Raw genomic sequence first — 18,171 nt, 5'->3', positions numbered from 1 at the left:
TCGCAGTCGATTGTTCTTACGACTGCGACTCTGCGACTCGCATTGTAGACGGCCACGCATCAGGCTCGTCCGCTTTAAGTTAAAGCAGAGAGAAACATTAGAAATGTTCGTAAAAGAAGGCAAAAGTAAATTAAGTCGATAGACACGAGGTGTCTTCTCGCTCCCCAAGATCCCCAGAACATTCGCGTTACGTCGAGACGTGTAAAACTCCCAAAAATAAAAAGAGGAATAGAGAGGGGAATAGGGCGCATAAGACAATAACTAAAGCCCGTATCCCAGATAGCATGCAATGTCTAAAAGACATCTTTCAGACGGCATTAAGTTGTCTTTTAGACATGTATGTCTAGAAGTTGTTTTAAAGATATCTTTAGTACAATGTATTGTACAATATATTGGCGCAATATTGGGAAATAATAATGTAAATCTAGTATTCCCAATATTGGTCCAATATTGTAAGATGGACGCTATCGCTTATTTAGGGCCAGTTTCACAAACGTCGGTCAACCGAAGGTTAATTGCTTCTCTGTCTCTTCTTAAATAATAAGATAGAAAAAGATATGGAATCAAACTTGAGATTAGCAAACTTTACTCCGATTGGTCAAATTTCAATGCAATCTCAATCTCAATCCGCAGCTCGATACGGGCTCGAGATCATAATTCTTCGGTAATCGCCAGCTCTGTGAACAATTAATGGAAGCGACGAGAGCCGGAATAATCGTCGATCCCGATTAAAGGGTCAATCATATTAATCGCGGTGAAACGATCGCACTTTGATGATTAATATAAATCGGAGCGGCGATTCCCCGACGGTGACAGACGGCGCGAATCTCACCCCGCGGTCTCGTGATTACTGATTGCCGATTAATTATTCGATCGATCGCACGCCCGGAGTCCCCGTCGGCCTGTCGCCGTTACTGAACCGGAAGCTTCGCCGCGCAGAGCGAGAATTACCGTCCGCTATTCCGCTCGCAGCTGTCGTCGACACGCGTCGTGACGGAGACGCGTCGCGAGGCGCGGCCGATCGTGCGACTTCGCACCTCGTCCGGGGTACGTGATAACATCTCGACGATGACCCTCGCGACAACTTTGTGTCGCGTCCCAGAAATAACGTCCGCGCCATGGCGTACGAGTGTCCCGAACGAGTGTTCTCTCGTTGATCAATTTTCTGGCACATTCTCCCTCGCTCTCTTTCTCTCTCGATACGCGATAACGTTGATAACGCGCGGCCTCTCCCGAGGCTTTAGACCGACGATACGTGCGAGCGTGTAATTTATCAGCTTATCACGAGTATCGAATTCGCTGCTGCACCTGTGTTACGCAATCGATTCACGTGATCCACGTGTGTGGGTAAAATAGTGCGTGAAATAGTGAACGGCCGGGGGAAGGCGCGATTTCAAAAATGCTCCCTTTGCGTCGACTGCCTCTTGGAGCGCATCGTTTTAGAAATAAGAAACTCGAATTAAGTTTACAGCGTACGATGTACGTCGCGTTTGTATCTCGCTGTACCGACTCGCCTGGTCCACGTGCAATGTGGACGAATGGCGTAGTTTCTACCAAGAGATGGAGAAGGCTCAATTCGGGAATCTTTATTCGAGAATCGTTACATCGAGTGCTTCTCGAAGGATATCGCTTTGGGCTAAAAAGCGCGTTTAAAAATTAATTTTATGATGCACGATTATTTGCTTCGCGATGCACGCATTAAGCCGCCACTTTTGATCGACGTGTAGATCCCAGTGAGACGATTCGTCGATCAGTGTCGGAACGATGTCGAATCGACACCGACACCGTCAAATTGATATCGATTCAACAATGACAGACTCGAAGAGACGCTCGAGATTTAAAGAGACTGTTTTATTCTTTTCCGCTATCCTTTTTGTTGCTTAAGAGGATCCTTCAGCCATCTTTTTTACCGACACACAGTCAAATATAGTTTTTGCGCTTTCAAATACCAATATCTTTTTCATTAGACTTCTGAACTGAGTGTTTGAAGTATGAAAATGTCCTGCTATGCGGCGCGCAACTTATCCTGGTATTATTTTGTGCGTAAAAGCTAATAAAAAGAATTACAAGCGCAAAAACTACATTTGACTGTGTCAGTGAAAAAGATGGCTGAAGGCCATTGATTCTCTTAACACGTTCATCCCCAGCGAGAAATCACTCGTCGATCGACGAATGATTTCCCAGATAGCAAGGCATGTCTAAAAGACGTCATAAAGATATCTTTAAGACACTTTTTAGACGTACATGTCTAAAAGACAACTTAATGCCATCTTAAAGATGCCTTTTAGACATGCATGCTATCTGGGTTCACGCTGGGGATGAACGTGTTAAGTAATAAAAAGGATAGCAGGCAAGAATAAAAAAATCCCCGAATCTCAAGCGAGTCTACCTCACTATAGAAATGAAAAAAAAAACACAGAATTAGCTCAACGGTGCTTTCTTTATAAACGCCAAGTATGATCATGCAATTCTAACTGATCGTCGCGCGAGGACCGGGAATCTCGATTTATCGAGAACTTGATAGTCGCGTCGCCGATCCGATCGTCGTGGCTAAAAAAAAAAAATGAAAGAGGGAAAGAGAGATTGAACGTGAAATTGGACGTTAATCGTCGAGATTAAGCTGACACCCACATTGCAAGCGAAACGCGCAGTTGATCCGACTCTTTAACGCCCACGTGGGAAAAGTAATCGCCCGATCATCCCTAATCGCGATGCTTCTGTGCAGAGAACGCGCGGTGCGGATCTGAGGTGACCGGCGAAGTCGGGCGCGATGAGAGCGCACGTGATAACGTCTCTGACCAAGAGAGCCGCGCCGCAGCTGAATTATTTATCTCGTCGTGGGTCCACCGCAAGGTATCGATCTCACCCCCCGTGAGGATTTAACAGCGTCAAGTACCGAGTAACGTAACCACCGTCCGCTCCCTCCTTCGCCGAAATCCCGCGCAATGACAAGCGCTTAATAACGAGCGCCCGTTTAATCCAGCGCGGAACTGCTAAGTTCTTGTCCAAACCTCCGGCGAACGCCTGATAATAAGCTCTTTAGCCGCGGATTAATAAACATCTCACGTACTTTGCGAAGCTGCAGCCTGTTACTCGACGAGCGGCGGCAAGTTTGACGGCCGCGTACGTCTGTGCATGTGTACGGATTATGTGCGCGCAGACTCCCTCGCTGCCCGTAAAATTTCCCGTAACGTTCGCCGAGATCGTTCTCCGTCGTGTCGTTGACTCCTCTTCGATCCTTTCTTTCCGCTTGTCGGTCCTGTTGTGCTGCGTCTACAATGAGATCTTGAGGACGTAAGATTTAAGAAAGCGATCGCGACCGAATGTGAGAAGAATAATCGACTGCGATTACGTCATTTTCTTAAATCTTACGTCTTAGAGGTCTCATTGTAGACGCCGCGTTACAATCTTCGCAAGATACCGCCCGTGATCGGGCACGAATTGTCGGTCTCTGAATTAAACAATACTCGGGCGACGAAGCCAGTCGAGACTGTCGGTTCTCCCATACACGAGAATGAACGCGGCGGTGCGAACGACTCAGATGTCTGGAATTTTTCAGCACATGCACCACGTACGACCTGGTGATCGTGGGCGGCGGCATCGTCGGCTGCGCGACCGCCCGCGAGATGATCATGCGGCATCCGAACATGAAGCTGGCCATTGTGGAGAAGGAGAACGCTCTAGCCAGACATCAGACCGGCCACAACAGCGGCGTGGTGCACGCCGGCATTTATTACACCCCTGGAAGCATGAAGGTGAACTGAAAATAAAGTCACTCCTTGTTTTAATGGCTCGATATTGCCGGACCTGTGATAACGTTAGCAGCGGAGAGCAAGGGCAGTTAACGATCTTCGTCCGCAACGTGGATACAAACAGCTCCCTTCGATGCGAGCAACACGCCGTGCATTCGATCTTGGGGGTCCAAAAATTGAGCTTTTAATTATTAAATTTATTTAAATTTTTTAAACTTATGTATAACGTAAAAAGACGATTATCCCCGCGATATTTCCAGGCTTAAAAGCGTGAGTGATCTGACGGCGATTGTTTGCAGGCGAAACTTTGCGTGGAGGGCCTGAAGCTGTCGTACGAGTACTTTTGCAAGAATAACATACCTCATAAGAAAGTCGGCAAGCTGATCGTCGCCCAAAATCCGGCTCAAGTCAAGAGGATAGACGATCTCTTCGACAGAGGGACGAAAAACAAAGTGCCGGATTTAGAGATTGTTGAGAAAGATTGCATTTCGAAATACGAGCCCAAATGCAAGGTATAGGCAGAAAAGAGACGATCGCGTCGAATGTAAAAATTGCATTTGAAAATTTGCAATATCAGTATCTCACAAATTTACTTCTAGGTTTTTAATCAGACGCAAATTCTTCCTATCGGAGATATATCGAAAAATTTTACTTGTGCTGTGCCATCGTCTTTGATATATTTATTTTATCTTTTATACGTTACATGAAGAATTTATAGTTGCCTGTAAAAGCGAATAATGAAATTATCTTCTCCCTAGGGAGAAAAGGCTTTGTGGTCACCGTGGACCGGTATAGTGGACTGGGCGGTCGTGTGTAAATCCTTTGCCGAAGACTTTCGGAAGATGGGAGGAGAAATCTTTCTCAATTTCGAAGTAATCGGATTCGCGGAGATGGCGGAATCGAATGCGAAGAGTCAGCTAACTCCCATATCGGTTCAATCGAGAAACAAGGTATGGATTTTCCTCGAGTCGCATATTATTACGCGTGCCGTCTAACATTTTGACAATTTTTCTCATTCAAGTGCATACCAACGAGATACGTGCTGACGTGCGCTGGTCTGCATTCAGATCGACTGGCGGTGATGACGGGCTGCGATTTAAGTCCACGAATAGTGCCGTTTCGCGGAGAGTACCTTCTGCTAAGCGAGAAGCGGCATCTCTGCACGACCAATGTGTATCCAGTGCCCGATCCCAGATTCCCGTTCCTGGGCGTGCACTTTACACCCCGAGTGAACGGCGACATCTGGTTGGGTCCCAATGCCGTTCTTGCGTTCGCTAGAGAAGGCTATAGGTATTGATTACTGCAAAAATAACATTTACTTAAATCTACACGAGACCGAGTAACATTTCCGAGAGTCACGAAAGATCTAAGTATACATCTCTCGTGTGTGCAGTCACGAAAATATTTAAAAGACCTCGTCATGACGTTAAGATCGATTCTCTTTCAGTTGGTTCGATATAAACGTAAGAGACTGCATAGAGATGGCAAAGTTCCCCGGTTTATACAAACTATGCTTCCGATACTTCATACCGGGCTGCATGGAGATGATAAAATCAATTTTCTATCCGTTGGCCGTAAAGGACCTTCAGAAATTTATTCCCGAAGTTACGTACAAAGATGTTAAAAGGTCAGTATTTTTGCGCAAGATCCATTTTCGTAAAACTCTCTCTCTCTCGTAATCGTCAACAGAGGACCGGCGGGTGTAAGAGCACAGGCACTGGACAAGGACGGCAAGCTAGTCGACGACTTCGTTTTCGACGGAGGCACCGGTACGATCGGAAGCAGAGTATTGCACTGCCGAAACGCGCCGTCGCCGGCGGCAACCAGTTCCTTGGCGATAGCAAAATTTATCGCCGACAAACTCGACCGCGACTTTAAATTTTAACCTAAGCTGATGTACATAATTGTCTAATCGCTCAAACGTGCGAAGTGCGATACGGAAGAAGCATTTAAAATGAGAATTCCCAAAGATGATTGCCATATAATTTTTGTATTAAACAATTTTCTTGAAAAATATAAATTTGTATATTGATCTAGATATGTCTTAGTTGTTACAGTAATAAATATTTAAGAAACAACTCGATAAAATAACAGCAAAATGGATCATTATATACAAAATTCTACGCTAGCCTTTTGGTTTTAGTTTAAAATGCCTTGGAACAAAATACGCTACAAATATCGACAAACATCTGCAGTGCTTTCATGCTTTCTAAAAGAAGAGCTACGATTTGTATTTTTATAAATTACCTAATAAGTTATTTTCTAATACGCGGATATAATACATAAAGACTTCACACACGAATATGTACAGTAATGTGCAATAAAGTCGAAATATAATGTATCCATTATCACATATGCGCGCATGAAGCAGATATTAAAAAATGTCTAGATAATTCTAAGCCTGCTTCCTGATATCATAAGACGTGTGGTAGCAAAGTCCAATGCAGCGGTTAGATGGTATCCCATGTTTGAGAGCACAACTCCGTATTCGCTCAAGGCGAACATCGAATACACTGAAATGATACAGCGAGTGCTCTAAGATAACGGAAACTACGTACATATAACGATAAGAATTAATAATCTTACCTAAAGGTTCGCAATATCTATTATGCCTATAAAAGCAGTAACATGCTACTAGTATAGATAATACGTTCAACATCATTGATCTGCTTTTCCACTTCAGGGAAGCATCATTCAAGCCTCTCGTAATGTTCAGGCAACTCTTCATAACGTAATACGCTAGGAACATGTGTACAAACGACGTCATCAGAAAAGTTATGAAAGACATCTTGTGGAATGCTGTAAGGAGAGCGACGAGGCGGCAGATTAATCATACCGTATTGCGCAAACTCTCGGACACGTGCGTTTTGCGTACCGTAATTCTCGTCGGAAGTCCAGAAGCTCAGTGTCACCAGGGAAGTATTTTCAATGGCGTACATAACGAGCGCGACATTGCTCAGGTATCGCGCCCATTTGTAAACATGCTCCTTGTAGTAACGATAGTACAGCATGAACACCAAGGTTCTCACTACGGCTTGCATAGCTATGGCAGTCTTCCAGACGTCTCTCTGAGGTCTGTAGTGGCCTATGGCCGCCGAGACAGACGGTAAAAAGTTGTATACCTGCAAAATTGCGTGAAAGAAGAAAGTAAGTACCTTCCACGGGCTCGTGTAAACCTGGTAAACGCTAACTTACGTAAAATTGGCATTGTAGTTTTCTACTCAACAATGCGTCTGTACATCTATCTTTGTTCAATTCATATGATTCAACTGTTAGTTAATTTACCGAAAGATTGGAACAACCATCTAATACGGTACATTGGATATACTTATTGTAAGTTTTCTTTGGAAGTGTATATTCTATCATTGTCTTATAGTCGTATCGATGTACAGCCACATATTGGTGTACTTCACAGATTTGTGCTCGAAGAAGACCGCAATCCATACGGTCGAAACGTGGTATATTATTTAAGATTAACAAAATAATGCCAGTTGCGTCGAGGGAAAATTGAAGTTTTGATTAATATTCCTGTTTGCGGCAACTTTTTGCTCGTACGTCAGAGAAGCGCTTATTCAATAGGGACAATCATGCTGAGTCACATAATTAAAGCCTCCCCGGCCCGAGGAATAAACCGCTGATCAAAATCATGTACACTAATGCCCACTAGGCATTACTTAATCTTATCATCTTTTTTAACTTGCTTCATCTTATTTTAGCTTTATGATGTTCCAGCAAGACCTGCTGCAGTGTGTACCCAGTAATGCCGCAGATCCGTGCACTCAGCGGTTTACCCCTCGGCGCCGCCAGTTCGGTGACGGTTACACAATCAGTTCCGGCCGCACCTGGCAATGGGTGGAGGTGGAGTGCTCGAAGTTGTAGACGACCGACCAGGCGACGCAGAAGACGAATGCCAGGAACGGCAGCAGCACGGTGGCCCACGCCACCCAGGAGAACGGCACGACGAGGCGCGCCTTCGCCATGTCGTCCTCCGCCAACGGAATGTACTCTGACCCTAATCTTAGCTTGCTCATGGTAGTAAACGACCGGCCGCGTTATCTCAGTCTACGTCATTGCGCGACGATGAGGTTAACGCGCCAATTGAGGGCCGGCGCGCGCGATCCTCCGCGCGTGCCTCCCCCGGTTCCTCCTGGACGCGACGACGACGGCGACGACACGACTGCGCCCTGGCCGCGAGGAGCGAGCGACGATCAACGCGAGCTCGCGAACCCGCATCGTAGACGGTTCTCTCCGGGTCCTCGGCGAGGAACCGTCCGGGGCGTCCGGCGTCCGACTCTATCAGGCTGGCCACGTGCCACGCTGGCGCCATCTGAAAGTTCGACATCACGGGAGATCTCGATCAATTTCAATCCTCTCGATGTGTTCAACGATTGCGTACCCGTCAGGTTTCAGGCGTAGAGGATCGCTTGCAGCTGATCTCGAGTAGTGCATGAATGACGTAAAAGCCTGCCGTTAATTTTCTACATGGCAGTTTTCGTACGCACCCTCCCTCGTTCCGGTTTATACTCCGTTACGTCTTCCCCACCGCGGAAGTGCTTTTACGCAGACGATTTCCGCCAAATTTTTTAAATAACAGTAATTAACGAATATAACAGCTATTTCTATCGTTACTTTGCACATTTTGTACTTTATAAATCTTTTATATACTTTATGAATCGATCTTCAAGTTTTGATACTGTATATATGTTATAAGACTTGTAAGTTATAAAATTTATAAAGCTTTAAGCGCTAGTGCGCGAGTATGCGATATACAGGCAGATACAGCGACGATAGCGATAATCATCCAAACAATTCTATAATCAAAATCCTATACAATAATCCTTGTAGTTGCATTTTAAGTACTAATTAATTTCTTATTTAGTCTTATCTCTTGCCTCGTCTTGGCATTAAAAGTAACGAAAAGAGGAACGAATCGTTACTTTTTACATAATAGTAACGGTAACTAGTTATTTTTAAAAAGTCACTTTCCTATCCTTGATTTTATGTTTTAGAGAATATAGCTGGAAGGACACGAATACGCTCTGAGTTGCAGTTTTACGAAAATAATTATGAAATGATATATGTCCTCCAATACCAATTTCGGAATCGACGCAAAATAAAAACCGTGTTTGCAACGATTTTCAAAAATGGATGCTGCTATCCTAATACTTTTTTCTTGTATTTTCTTGTCTTCTTCAACGAATACCACTACAGCAGCTGCAGGAGCTGTACGTCGTCTTTTGATCTCCTGTGCAACTATATTGATGTGACCGTATTCCACTTTTGTGCTTAAGGGGGCTATTATTCTAAAATAAACAACAGCCCAAAAAGCCATCGAAAATATATGCTCCGCGAAGAGGAAGGAGGCGAATAGCGGTAGCTTTTCAACGCCGATTTGAATTGGCGGTGGAGTGGGGGTAATACGCTAGCTTTTCTTCGCTCTATGAAATGGCACCTTGGCTGTCGAGCGCTCTGCTCCGATTTTCCCGTCTCCACAGGTCTCGCTGAACGATCAAGACTGAGAAGTACCACCGCGCGGGATTTCCCGCAAAATCCGGCATCGGTTGAGGTTAGAGTCGTCGATTCGGGGCGCAGTCTTGGAAGTGCGCGTCCTCAAGTGGTCTCCATCGCTCCGGCGATCGACGGCAGGGACGCCCCGGTTCTCACTCCCTCGCATCCGGCTTCCTCGTGCAACATGACTTCGTTCGTAGCGGATGTACTGGCCACGGCAGGTAATATTTACAAATGGTCACGTTTGAGCGGCTAGAGACGGTCCGCATCGGTTCCCAACTTCGTATCCTTCCGTGAATCTAAAACGGACCCTTCGTTAGCTAGAAACCGTAGAACGATTGTGCATGAAATTTATCACAAATGAAAATGTATGCCAAACGATGAGCGATATTTCTCGCCGTGCAGGTAAACTTGAAAAGGTGAATCTCCATAAGAACATTGCCGAGATACAGAAGGAGATAACGAAGCTGGAATATGAAGTCAAAGACTTTATGGACGACAATTACGTCGAGTTCAATGCGAAGCTGACGAGAGATGTGCACCTGGTGAAGCGGACGGAGCAGCTGTTGGAGGAGATAAGTATTTTGCAGAGCAGAATAAACGACCAGGTATGCCGTGCCGGCGTCCGTCGCCTCCTGAATGCGGCGAGACGCACGCTTAACAGTACTGTTTGCCGCACAGATAAAAATAGAGCTGTCGGGATCGACGAAGGAGCTGAAGGCGCTCTCCCAGGCGTTGAAGGAGTCCAACACCAGCCTGCAACTGTCCCACCAGCTCATCGGCCTACACAAGTGCATAAAATCGGTGAGGAAGACGCAGGAGGAGAAGGGGTACGTCGAGACCGCCAAGACTCTGCAGCAGATGCAATCTCTGTTGGACAATCCTCACAGTCTTCTGCACGATCTCGAGATATACGCGGCCATCAGGAATGAATACCACGATCTCTCTCGCTCGTGCCTGGCGGAGGCCTCCGGCCTCCTGCGCGATCGAATCTGTTGGGGCGAGGACGCGAGGGAGGGCAATGCGGTCACCTCTGTTACCGTTAAAACTGAATTTGACGACGTACAGCAATTGGTGCAAGGACTGCACATCATGGGCCATCTCGAGACTGAACTCGAAGTATTTTCCACGAAACTCATGGATTCTATTATTAAGCCCGTCATTTACGATCACTGCTCGGTGTACGTAGTCAACGAGAGGGTGTTCACCGTCGAGATACTGCAGAGGAAAAAGATGCCGTGTTACAAGGGCGTGCTGTACAACTTGGAGCTGCTCTTCAAGTTCCTCTATCAGCATTTAAACCTGACGGTCGCGGACGACGAGACCTTCCTGAGAAAGTTGCAGCCGCATCTGCTGGAACGATTGTCGCGTCCCCTGATAGCGGACTGCATCTCCCACATCATCCCGACTTCTAACGCGGACCTGAAAAACTTCGAGCCTGTGGTCGAGACGATTACCGAATTTCAAAACTACTTGGTAGTAATTGGTACTTACGCCTGATAATTCGTGGGATGAAGATATTTTGCCTTTGTAGCGCGCGGCGTTAAACGATGAACAATTATTTCAGGATTTCTCTCCGAGGACCAGCTCTTCTTATCGGAATACACGAATAACATTGACAAACTCTTTATCAATAGAATATGTCAGGATTTATTAGTCAAAGCTAGAAGTATAATGAGGAAAGATCTGCACGATTCTGTGCGATACGAGCCGCAGGTATGCGTTTAACGCTGTCGATATGTTAAACTAATAGATGTGTAAGGCTGTTGTACATATAGCCTGGTTTTCTATTATTCGGTTCTGTTGTAGGAACCAGCCAAACTTATAAATAAAACGTTGGAGAACGACTGCGAATTGTCTATTGAAAAGGCGTTAAGTGACGTGTTGTTTCAGTTACCAAAATGTCAAATAAGGTATGAATTCAATATGTAGGAATTTTATGAATTCCGATTCTGGCAGCTTTTTCCCACTATCGTGTATAATTCTGTGAAACGATACTAAATACGACCAATTGCACTTTAGCAAAAATGCACAAGAGACGCTGGAACTAGCGAGAACGATACTGGACGAGGCTTGCGATAGCTCGGATGCTTGCGCCATTAGATTATTTTACACGTGTAGAAATGTATTCGAAATGTACGCCGGTCTAGTGCCCGAACATCATAAGAAGTTCTTGGAGACAATACCGCAACAAGTTGGTAAGAACACATAACAGAAAGCTAAATGTGACGCGAATAAAATTGAATATTAATTATTGTCACCATTATGTCTAGCTCTGTTTCACAACAATTGCATGTATCTCGCCCACCACCTGCTCACATTGGCGCACGAATACAGAGACAGATTCTCGACAATTGTACAAAAATTGAACTTGACATTCGCGGATCAGGTGACGACATTCCGGGACGTTGGATCGCAATACTTTCTAGATCATATGAGATATCAGAGGAACATTATTTTCGACATCATCAAGGATTCAGGTTTACACTTTATACAGTTAGCCGCGACGAGAATTGGAGTAAATTTAGCTGAAATGTCTTTCATGTTTGCAATCAGGTTTCTCAGGATTGAGCCAAGCGCCTCAGCTAGATCCTAGCACCGAGCGTGCATTGAGACAATGCATAAGACAATTGGAATTATTGAAGACTGTGTGGCTGGATGTATTGCCTATAAATATCTATTGTAAAGCCGTCGGTGAGTCCTTTTGTTCTTCAGATTTTTGTGTTTTAATAAGTTTCTAATTTTTCAACGCACCTTAGGATGCATAACAAATTCCATGATTGACGATTTGGTGACGAAAGTCGTATCTGCGGAAGACATTCCAATTGATGTCGCGACAGAACTGGTAACTCTATTTAATATGGTGGTGAAACGAACGCCGCCGATATTTCCTGTAAGTATATATAATGCGAGAGACATGACGCAAAAAGAAGTACAAATATATATACGATAAGTTTAACACGACGTAATTTTTATTGCACTCAATATCATACATTCGACATTATGAAGAAGTTGTTCGACATAGATAGTAGCGTTCCAACTGGTCCCTGTAAAAGTTAAGCCATAAGAATATTATTCCGTTTATCGAAGCAGTTGCACATTAATTGGCGCTTTCACTTTATAGGATCAACAGATTCAGCAGCATGTACGTAAATGGCGGAAATTTTTGGAACTGATTGAGTTACTTGGCGCGTCGCTGAAAGAAATCGAAATTAGATGGGGAAACGGGAAAGGGCCATTAGCACAGGAATTCACTGCTCCACAAGTCAAACAACTGATCCGGGCAATATTCCAGAATACGGACAGAAGATCTAATCTCTTAGCTTCCATAAAATAAGAATGTAAGATAAAAAAATATATATATAAAGAATAACGAATGAACAATATCAAGCTTTGTATCACACACATTCCGTATTAAAGTTGAATGCACAAGATGGACCGAGACAACTGAAGGGAAGATAGGCATATAATTTTATACATTTTTATACAAAGGAATAAATGTATCAGAAATAAAAGATACTTTTGCTCGTTGCGATATGTACATACATATAAATAAAGATAATATTAAAAACTTGAAACGGTTCCGTTATCTCAACATTATAAATTGATTAGATAAAAAACTTGAGATTAGTAACATAAAAACTGTTTGACAATTAAAATTAAAAGTATTAATAAATTAAGTTCTAAGCATAATTTTTTAAAATTAATAATGGAATTTTACGAGAGGAAGTTAATATTGAAGAATTAAACACCAAAATTACTCAACATTGAAAATTAACGTGTCAAGACGTGAATTGCATCTCAAAAAGATCTCTCACAATTTAATCAAGTCTAATTTTCTGATTTATGAAAAGCACATAAAAATTTTAAGTCTTTAATTTTCAATGTCAAGTGATAATCAAATTATGCTAATATTTAATATGACAAATTAATATCCTTTTTGTCGAGATACTTACGTGAATGCTTTACAACTTACAGTGAACTTGCGTACGTCCGAATTTTGTGTCGGGATTAAAGCGAGAATTCCTTTTCCAAGAATACGATTCAAGTATCAAAATACACGAAGAACGTCGCGCAAACACAACATTATGTAAAGGAGTAACGTATCCAATAACACGGAAATTGGCCTGTAAGCTGGTGTCGAGAAACTCCAAGTAACGAAACAGGCAACTGCACGTGGTAAAAAGAATTTTTTTTTCGCGAAGTGACGGAAAAAGAAACATCAGATTACGTTATCAATCATAGTGAACTGTGAAAAAATAATCAGTCAAGCAGGCAGGCAGGCAGGCAGAAGGTGGCGGTCAGTAGTGAGCGCAAATCGTTTAATATCTCAATTTCCAATTCCATCTTTTACAGTGGAGATAATATACATCATTACCACTATTTTTATCACTTTCTTATTTACGAGCATCTGAAATGACAAAAGTGGGGGATGCTCAGACGTTCTCTTTCCAAATGCAGCACTGTATCCGCACGTATATCACAAAACTGAAGTTGTGGAAGATACATATCATATATGGATCGCGTTTTTTTTGGCTTCGCAAGATTTTGATCTCGTCGTTTTGTGCGTCGAAATTGCCAAGGTACCTTTGCGAGCACCCCGCCTTTCTTCGCTTGCACAACAAATTATCAACTGTTATATGCGAGCAGCAGTTTGCATTTGGCTAGTGTTGCGCGCGCGATTTACTGTCTCCTTTCCGATTCCATATAAAATCGTTACTATTCATAAAACGTTAAGCGAGCACACGTTTTCTATCTAAATACGTGAGAATGATATTCACAAGATTGTGGACCGTCGTTAATTGCAGTCACGGAAACTTATCTCGGAAAGCTGGAAATAGTGGTAGCTAAAAGCCAGTAAAGTAAATCAACAAAATTACGAGATGCTATTACTTTTAAACGGTCGTGGGATTATATGTATGCAAATGAGACTCGAGGTCTGTATTATAATCGTAAACCAAGGACCACAAAAAAAATTCTACGTACTAAAAATCTAAAATGTACGTAAAGGAAGGAGAGATCTAAAAACAACCCACAGTACGGTTTCGTTTCAAAGCAAATTGATGATTGTAGATAGTGTTATAGTCTCTATAGATTACAGCTCTATGTTAATTACTTCTTCGAATATTAATCGTTCTCTTGAACCTTCTGCGGTTCGCGTGTTTCACGCTTCGCGTGAGAATGCTCTTAGAGGGAACTGTCGAGTCTGTTAATCATAGAAAATGTTCCCCGGCAGCGACCACGGATCGTATGGGAGTGATACAATGCACGGAAAACATTGCACAGCGCAAACTGCAATGGTAGCTCTCGTCTATATACAGGTCGCTGTGTAGATTGGACAGAAATGAAGTCGTCGAGGCGGGTGGCTGATCGGCCCGCAGTTCAGATTGGCAAGACGCAGCGTAGTTCTTTTATGTGCATTCACGTAGATGACGATGACTGTGAACATGGAAGTGCAAAACAGGTTGTCACATTACTTCGCCCCCTCTTGACTCCCATTGACTGAGAGCCGGCAGTAGCTTTGATACTTTTACTTTGTGCATGCAATTAAATGAATCTGCATCGTATTTAGTGATAGCAACGGATCCTCATGCACATAGGAATCTTTTTCACGTAATTTACGTCGAAATTCGTCCGCCCACACTTAACAATTAGGCCGAAAGCGAGAATCGCAAATTTCTTTTTCTGCAAGCTAATCCGTCAAAGTTTCGCCGTGAGTTAGACAATTCTTTCAGACACAATCCTCCGTGCCTATTCCGACACGTTTACGCGCGATTAAATATATTTATCTATATCGTCAATTTATCCTCTCGTCGCACAGATACACCACCCGTCGTTAAAAATTTCCTTTTCCGAAGATCCTTGAAACGATACGAGAGTCTCTAAACGTGGAAACTGAAATGTCCCTTTCGTGTTCGGGGAACACGAGGACGCCTTTTTCTTTTTTTTTTCAAAGCACGGAATCTAGTTGAGTCAAATTCCGCTCGGGTACCTTCTCCCCCCCGCGAGTCAAGGAGCTAAACAAGCTTTTGTTGATAAACGTGACGCGAGGTGAATATCAATTTTTAGATGGGTCTCGTCAATACCTGCCACGGCCGGCGGGCGAGCGGCTGCGATACCTCGCCGTGCTCGTCTCCTTCCCGGTGTAGTAGTCGGCGCCAGCGTCCCCGCTACTACCACCGTAGACGTCTTGCGTATATCCGTCTCGCGTAACATACCCGCTGCTGCGATTGAACATATAGTCTTCTCCGTAACGACCTCTGCCCCTACTTCCGCCACCCCTGCCTGTATAATAGCTGCCTCCGTAATCCCCGTAAGTACTGCCCCTGTAACCGGCGGAGGCGGCGCCTCCGCCGCCCCGTGAGCCGAAGTCCCTACCGCCAACCCCGCGACTGCCGCGGAAACCGCCCGCGCCACCGCCCCTGCCGCCGCCGCCGCGGCCCCTACCCCGGGAGATCTCCACCCGCAACTTTGCACCCATTATCTCCATGCCGTTCATGTTGCAGCACGCCAGCTCGGCCTCGTTCATGTTGAAGAACTCGATGAAGGCGAAGCCCGGCGGGTTGAACGCCACCCAGACCTTGTTCAGCTTGCCGTACTTCTCGAACTCCATCTGCAGGTCCTCCTTCTTGATGCTCTCGTTCAGCCCGCCCACGTACACGCGCGTGTACCCCTCCGGCGTCATCTTGCTGCTGAAAACACCACGGGAGCGATTAGTCGCGTCGCTCATGTTCATTCGCTTCGCGTAGCTTTCGAGCCAACGGCCTCGGCAGAACGGACAATGTCTTGGGTCTCAAGTCCTCGTCCTGTGTCTTAGGGGGTTCAACGGTTCGACTTAGGAACGGCCGTTCTGCTCGGGCCCTAATTCTCAGGCAGGTGGTTTCACTCGTGCTCTCGTTTCTCAAGCTCTGCGATTGCTTGGCAATAATTCAAGATTACACTTGAGACAAACTGAAATACAAGAACGGACTTAACTTGGAATCTTACTGTCAGTTTAATTCACGTTTGTCTCTTTCTAGAGTAACAGTTGGAAGGAGACAAACAACGAATTAAGCCAAGCTAAAGACGTTGGTGAAACCGAGCGCTTAGAGTCAGTCAAAGGTCAGGGGGGGGGACTTTGTATGTTGGGCTTTTTCTTCTGGACAAAAGGACACAGAGGGGCCCATTCTGTAAACGTTAACGACACCACTGTGTGTGTGTGTGTGTGCTCCGCGGAGTTTTTCGCCGGCGCAGAGCACGCGACAATAACGTTTACAAAATAAACGACCGACAACTCATCGTGAAACGGCTCTAATTGTTCGCGCTCGTTGAAACTCAATCGTCGCACCGGCCGAAACGACGCGCGGACAAAACGCCGCTCTCGCGCCGCGAGTCGGAGAATAGCGCGAGCCGCGCGCGGACAAGCGGAAGCGGATAGGAACAATCAAGAATACATAATTGTGCCCGTAACGCGCGCTCCTCGCCGAGAGTCGCTCTTTGTCTCGGCGCAACAATGACGGATCCCGGAAAGGTTCACCCGGCGGGGGAGACGCGTCCGAGCAGGTACCTCTCTCTCTCGCGCGCGCGCGCGCGGGGGGGGATCGAGAACGGGGTACGCGGTCGCCACAACGCGGCCATGGCGGGTATTTTCGTTGGCGGCGGCGGGAGACGCGACGGGCGGCGAGGACGCGGGGCGCCGCGAACGACGGCCGGGGGATCGGCGCCGCGAGGAACGCGTCGGCGGAGCGCGCGAGAGACGCGTCGGCGGACGTGGACGGGGGGGCTCGCGCGGGTTTACGCGCCAACGGGTTCGAAAGCCGCGTCCGGCTGCCGCTACTCACTCGTCGTCGCCGCTCCGGTCTCACGGCAGCCTCGGCTGGGCCACTTCTCTCGTCGCCGATCGGCGCGTCGCCGCGGGAGACGAGCAGGAAGGCAGGCGGACGTGTCTCGGGGGAGACCGCGGGTTACCCGTTCACGCCGTGCGACGCGACACCGCGCAATCGATAGGAGCGGATCCAACCGGGGTTCACAGCGCACAGAGAACCATGTCGCCCTGCACTCGCGGTCTCCAACCCAGACGCCGGTGAGTTCTCGCGCGCGACGCAGCCACGGAACACGCGTGCTGCTAGACTGCCGCCTCCGAGCTGAAAAACGACCTCATTTGCCGGGCGGAATATGGCGGTGCTGTTGCTTCGCTTTTTAGCTCGAAGGTAGCAGTCTAGTAGATTGCATACTAGTCTATGGACGTGACGCGGAGCGCGGCGTCTCGCTCGCGCTCACAGACTTTTATGTGCCACTAGACTGCTACACCCTCGAGCCGCGGCTCGCGATCGTGGCATCTTTTTCTCTAGCGTAAGCTCGTGAAAAGTGATAACTTTCGTTTAGCGAATTCAACATTTGTCAATATTGAGGAAAAGACTCGTGACGGAGTCTCCGCCATGTCTTGTCGGGTAAAGAAAATAGTATGTGTGTCATTGACACACCAGTGCACACACACTACTCTATTTACCTGACAAGACATGGCGGAGCTCTTGCCTCACTTTTCAGCTGGAAGGAAGGCAGCATAGTATAACTAGTATGCCCACTCTGTCATTTCTTTTGTTCTGCGTCGATCCTTTCTCCGCCATTTTTTTGGTGGAGCCAATGAGACGGATGTTGTATATGCGGTAGTGTAAAATCAGCGTGACTGTGGGCGTTTTCCAGCAAGGACACAGTGTTAAGGCCTTCACACATAAAATTCCGTAAGGACGTAAAACGTAAGCATAAGAAAATCGACCAATCACAGTCGAGAACGTAAGGCAATGACGCAAGCAGTAGCAAATCCAACCTGTTGATTTTCTTACGCTTACGTTTTACGTCCTTACGGAATTTTATGTGTGAAGGCCTTAACACAGACTACGTTTCCACCGAGGGTCAGAGTCGGGCTAGAGTC

At 45.8% G+C, this 18,171-nt stretch overlaps 5 protein-coding genes across 11 annotated transcripts in view; 3 read left to right on the top strand and 2 right to left on the bottom strand.

Moving 5' to 3' along the window:
- Positions 1-6,093, top strand: part of LOC105568115 (L-2-hydroxyglutarate dehydrogenase, mitochondrial) — a 34,591-nt gene extending 28,498 nt beyond the window's left edge. The window contains exons 1-8 of one of the 4 annotated variants that reach the window (XM_012023521.1): positions 905-1,047; positions 2,726-2,853; positions 3,560-3,755; positions 4,052-4,264; positions 4,511-4,702; positions 4,774-5,042; positions 5,200-5,379; positions 5,442-6,093. In XM_012023521.1, coding sequence (XP_011878911.1) covers positions 2,771-2,853; positions 3,560-3,755; positions 4,052-4,264; positions 4,511-4,702; positions 4,774-5,042; positions 5,200-5,379; positions 5,442-5,637 — 1,329 coding nt within the window. In that variant the 5' untranslated portion in view covers positions 905-1,047; positions 2,726-2,770 and the 3' untranslated portion in view covers positions 5,638-6,093. Of the gene's footprint in view, positions 1-904; positions 1,048-1,097; positions 1,356-2,725; positions 2,854-3,559; positions 3,756-4,051; positions 4,265-4,510; positions 4,703-4,773; positions 5,043-5,199; positions 5,380-5,441 lie in introns of those variants that run through there. The other 3 variants (XM_012023522.1, XM_012023520.1, XM_012023523.1) reach the window with 3 other exon arrangements.
- Positions 5,727-8,038, bottom strand: LOC105568117 (post-GPI attachment to proteins factor 2-like). The gene is made up of 4 exons (XM_012023524.1): positions 7,595-8,038; positions 6,628-6,874; positions 6,339-6,551; positions 5,727-6,265 (listed from the first exon to the last, which is right to left on the bottom strand). Exons 1-4 carry the CDS (start codon positions 7,781-7,783, stop codon positions 6,138-6,140), a joined length of 777 nt encoding a protein of 258 aa, XP_011878914.1. The 5' UTR covers positions 7,784-8,038; the 3' UTR covers positions 5,727-6,137.
- A 1,073-nt stretch (positions 8,039-9,111) lies between these two features.
- On the top strand, positions 9,112-13,472 carry LOC105568114 (centromere/kinetochore protein zw10 homolog). 2 transcript variants are annotated; one of them, XM_012023519.1, is made up of 11 exons: positions 9,112-9,481; positions 9,666-9,868; positions 9,942-10,746; positions 10,828-10,976; positions 11,070-11,173; positions 11,283-11,458; positions 11,534-11,740; positions 11,817-11,954; positions 12,020-12,153; positions 12,385-12,601; positions 12,681-13,472. In XM_012023519.1, exons 1-10 carry the CDS (start codon positions 9,193-9,195, stop codon positions 12,595-12,597), a joined length of 2,418 nt encoding a protein of 805 aa, XP_011878909.1. In that variant the 5' UTR covers positions 9,112-9,192; the 3' UTR covers positions 12,598-12,601; positions 12,681-13,472. The 2 variants fall into 2 exon arrangements, with proteins under 2 accessions (XP_011878909.1, XP_011878908.1); XM_012023518.1 differs by lacking the exon at positions 12,681-13,472 and having other exon boundaries at positions 12,385-12,646.
- Positions 13,473-13,568: 96 nt separating this feature from the next.
- On the bottom strand, positions 13,569-17,161 carry LOC105568112 (RNA-binding protein Rsf1). Of its 2 annotated transcripts, none has more exons than XM_012023511.1 (3): positions 17,081-17,161; positions 15,347-16,211; positions 13,569-14,699 (listed from the first exon to the last, which is right to left on the bottom strand). In XM_012023511.1, the coding sequence occupies exons 2-3, from the start codon at positions 15,994-15,996 to the stop codon at positions 14,672-14,674; spliced, it is 678 nt and encodes a 225-aa protein (XP_011878901.1). In that variant the 5' UTR covers positions 15,997-16,211; positions 17,081-17,161; the 3' UTR covers positions 13,569-14,671. The 2 variants fall into 2 exon arrangements, with proteins under 2 accessions (XP_011878901.1, XP_011878902.1); XM_012023512.1 differs by having other exon boundaries at positions 15,347-15,952; positions 17,081-17,159.
- An 81-nt stretch (positions 17,162-17,242) lies between these two features.
- The window catches only part of LOC105568113 (protein fuzzy homolog), a 6,751-nt gene continuing 5,822 nt past the window's right edge, over positions 17,243-18,171 (top strand). The window contains exon 1 of one of the 2 annotated variants that reach the window (XM_012023515.1): positions 17,243-17,322. The gene's annotated coding sequence lies outside the window, so the exon portion shown is untranslated. Of the gene's footprint in view, positions 17,323-17,388; positions 17,592-18,171 lie in introns of those variants that run through there. The other variant, XM_012023514.1, reaches the window with a different exon arrangement.

The sequence above is a fragment of the Vollenhovia emeryi genome, unplaced genomic scaffold, assembly GCF_000949405.1.
Source record: "Vollenhovia emeryi isolate VEMERY1.0 unplaced genomic scaffold, V.emery_V1.0 DF939131.1, whole genome shotgun sequence".
Classification (NCBI taxonomy): Eukaryota; Metazoa; Arthropoda; class Insecta; order Hymenoptera; family Formicidae; genus Vollenhovia; species Vollenhovia emeryi.
The sequence above is the reverse complement of the archived record's forward strand: the minus strand, read 5'-3'. Positions and strand labels throughout refer to the sequence as shown.

What these genes read in the sequence shown, in the direction of transcription:
- LOC105568112 (XM_012023511.1), bottom strand. Translation starts at nt 15,996, where the DNA reads ATGAACATGAGCGACGCGACTAATCGCTCCCGTGGTGTTTTCAGCAGC. An exon ending in TCGCCCGCCGGCCGTGGCAG is followed by an intron (nt 14,700 to 15,346) that starts GTATTGACGAGA and finishes CCATGTTCACAG; the next exon opens with TCATCGTCATCTACGTGAAT.
- LOC105568114 (XM_012023519.1), top strand. Translation starts at nt 9,193, where the DNA reads ATGAAATGGCACCTTGGCTGTCGAGCGCTCTGCTCCGATTTTCCCGTC. An exon ending in GGATGTACTGGCCACGGCAG is followed by an intron (nt 9,482 to 9,665) that starts GTAATATTTACA and finishes CTCGCCGTGCAG; the next exon opens with GTAAACTTGAAAAGGTGAAT. An exon ending in AGAGCAGAATAAACGACCAG is followed by an intron (nt 9,869 to 9,941) that starts GTATGCCGTGCC and finishes TTTGCCGCACAG; the next exon opens with ATAAAAATAGAGCTGTCGGG.
- LOC105568117 (XM_012023524.1), bottom strand. Translation starts at nt 7,783, where the DNA reads ATGAGCAAGCTAAGATTAGGGTCAGAGTACATTCCGTTGGCGGAGGAC. An exon ending in CCACCTCCACCCATTGCCAG is followed by an intron (nt 6,875 to 7,594) that starts GTGCGGCCGGAA and finishes GCAATTTTGCAG; the next exon opens with GTATACAACTTTTTACCGTC. An exon ending in TAGATATTGCGAACCTTTAG is followed by an intron (nt 6,266 to 6,338) that starts GTAAGATTATTA and finishes GTATCATTTCAG; the next exon opens with TGTATTCGATGTTCGCCTTG.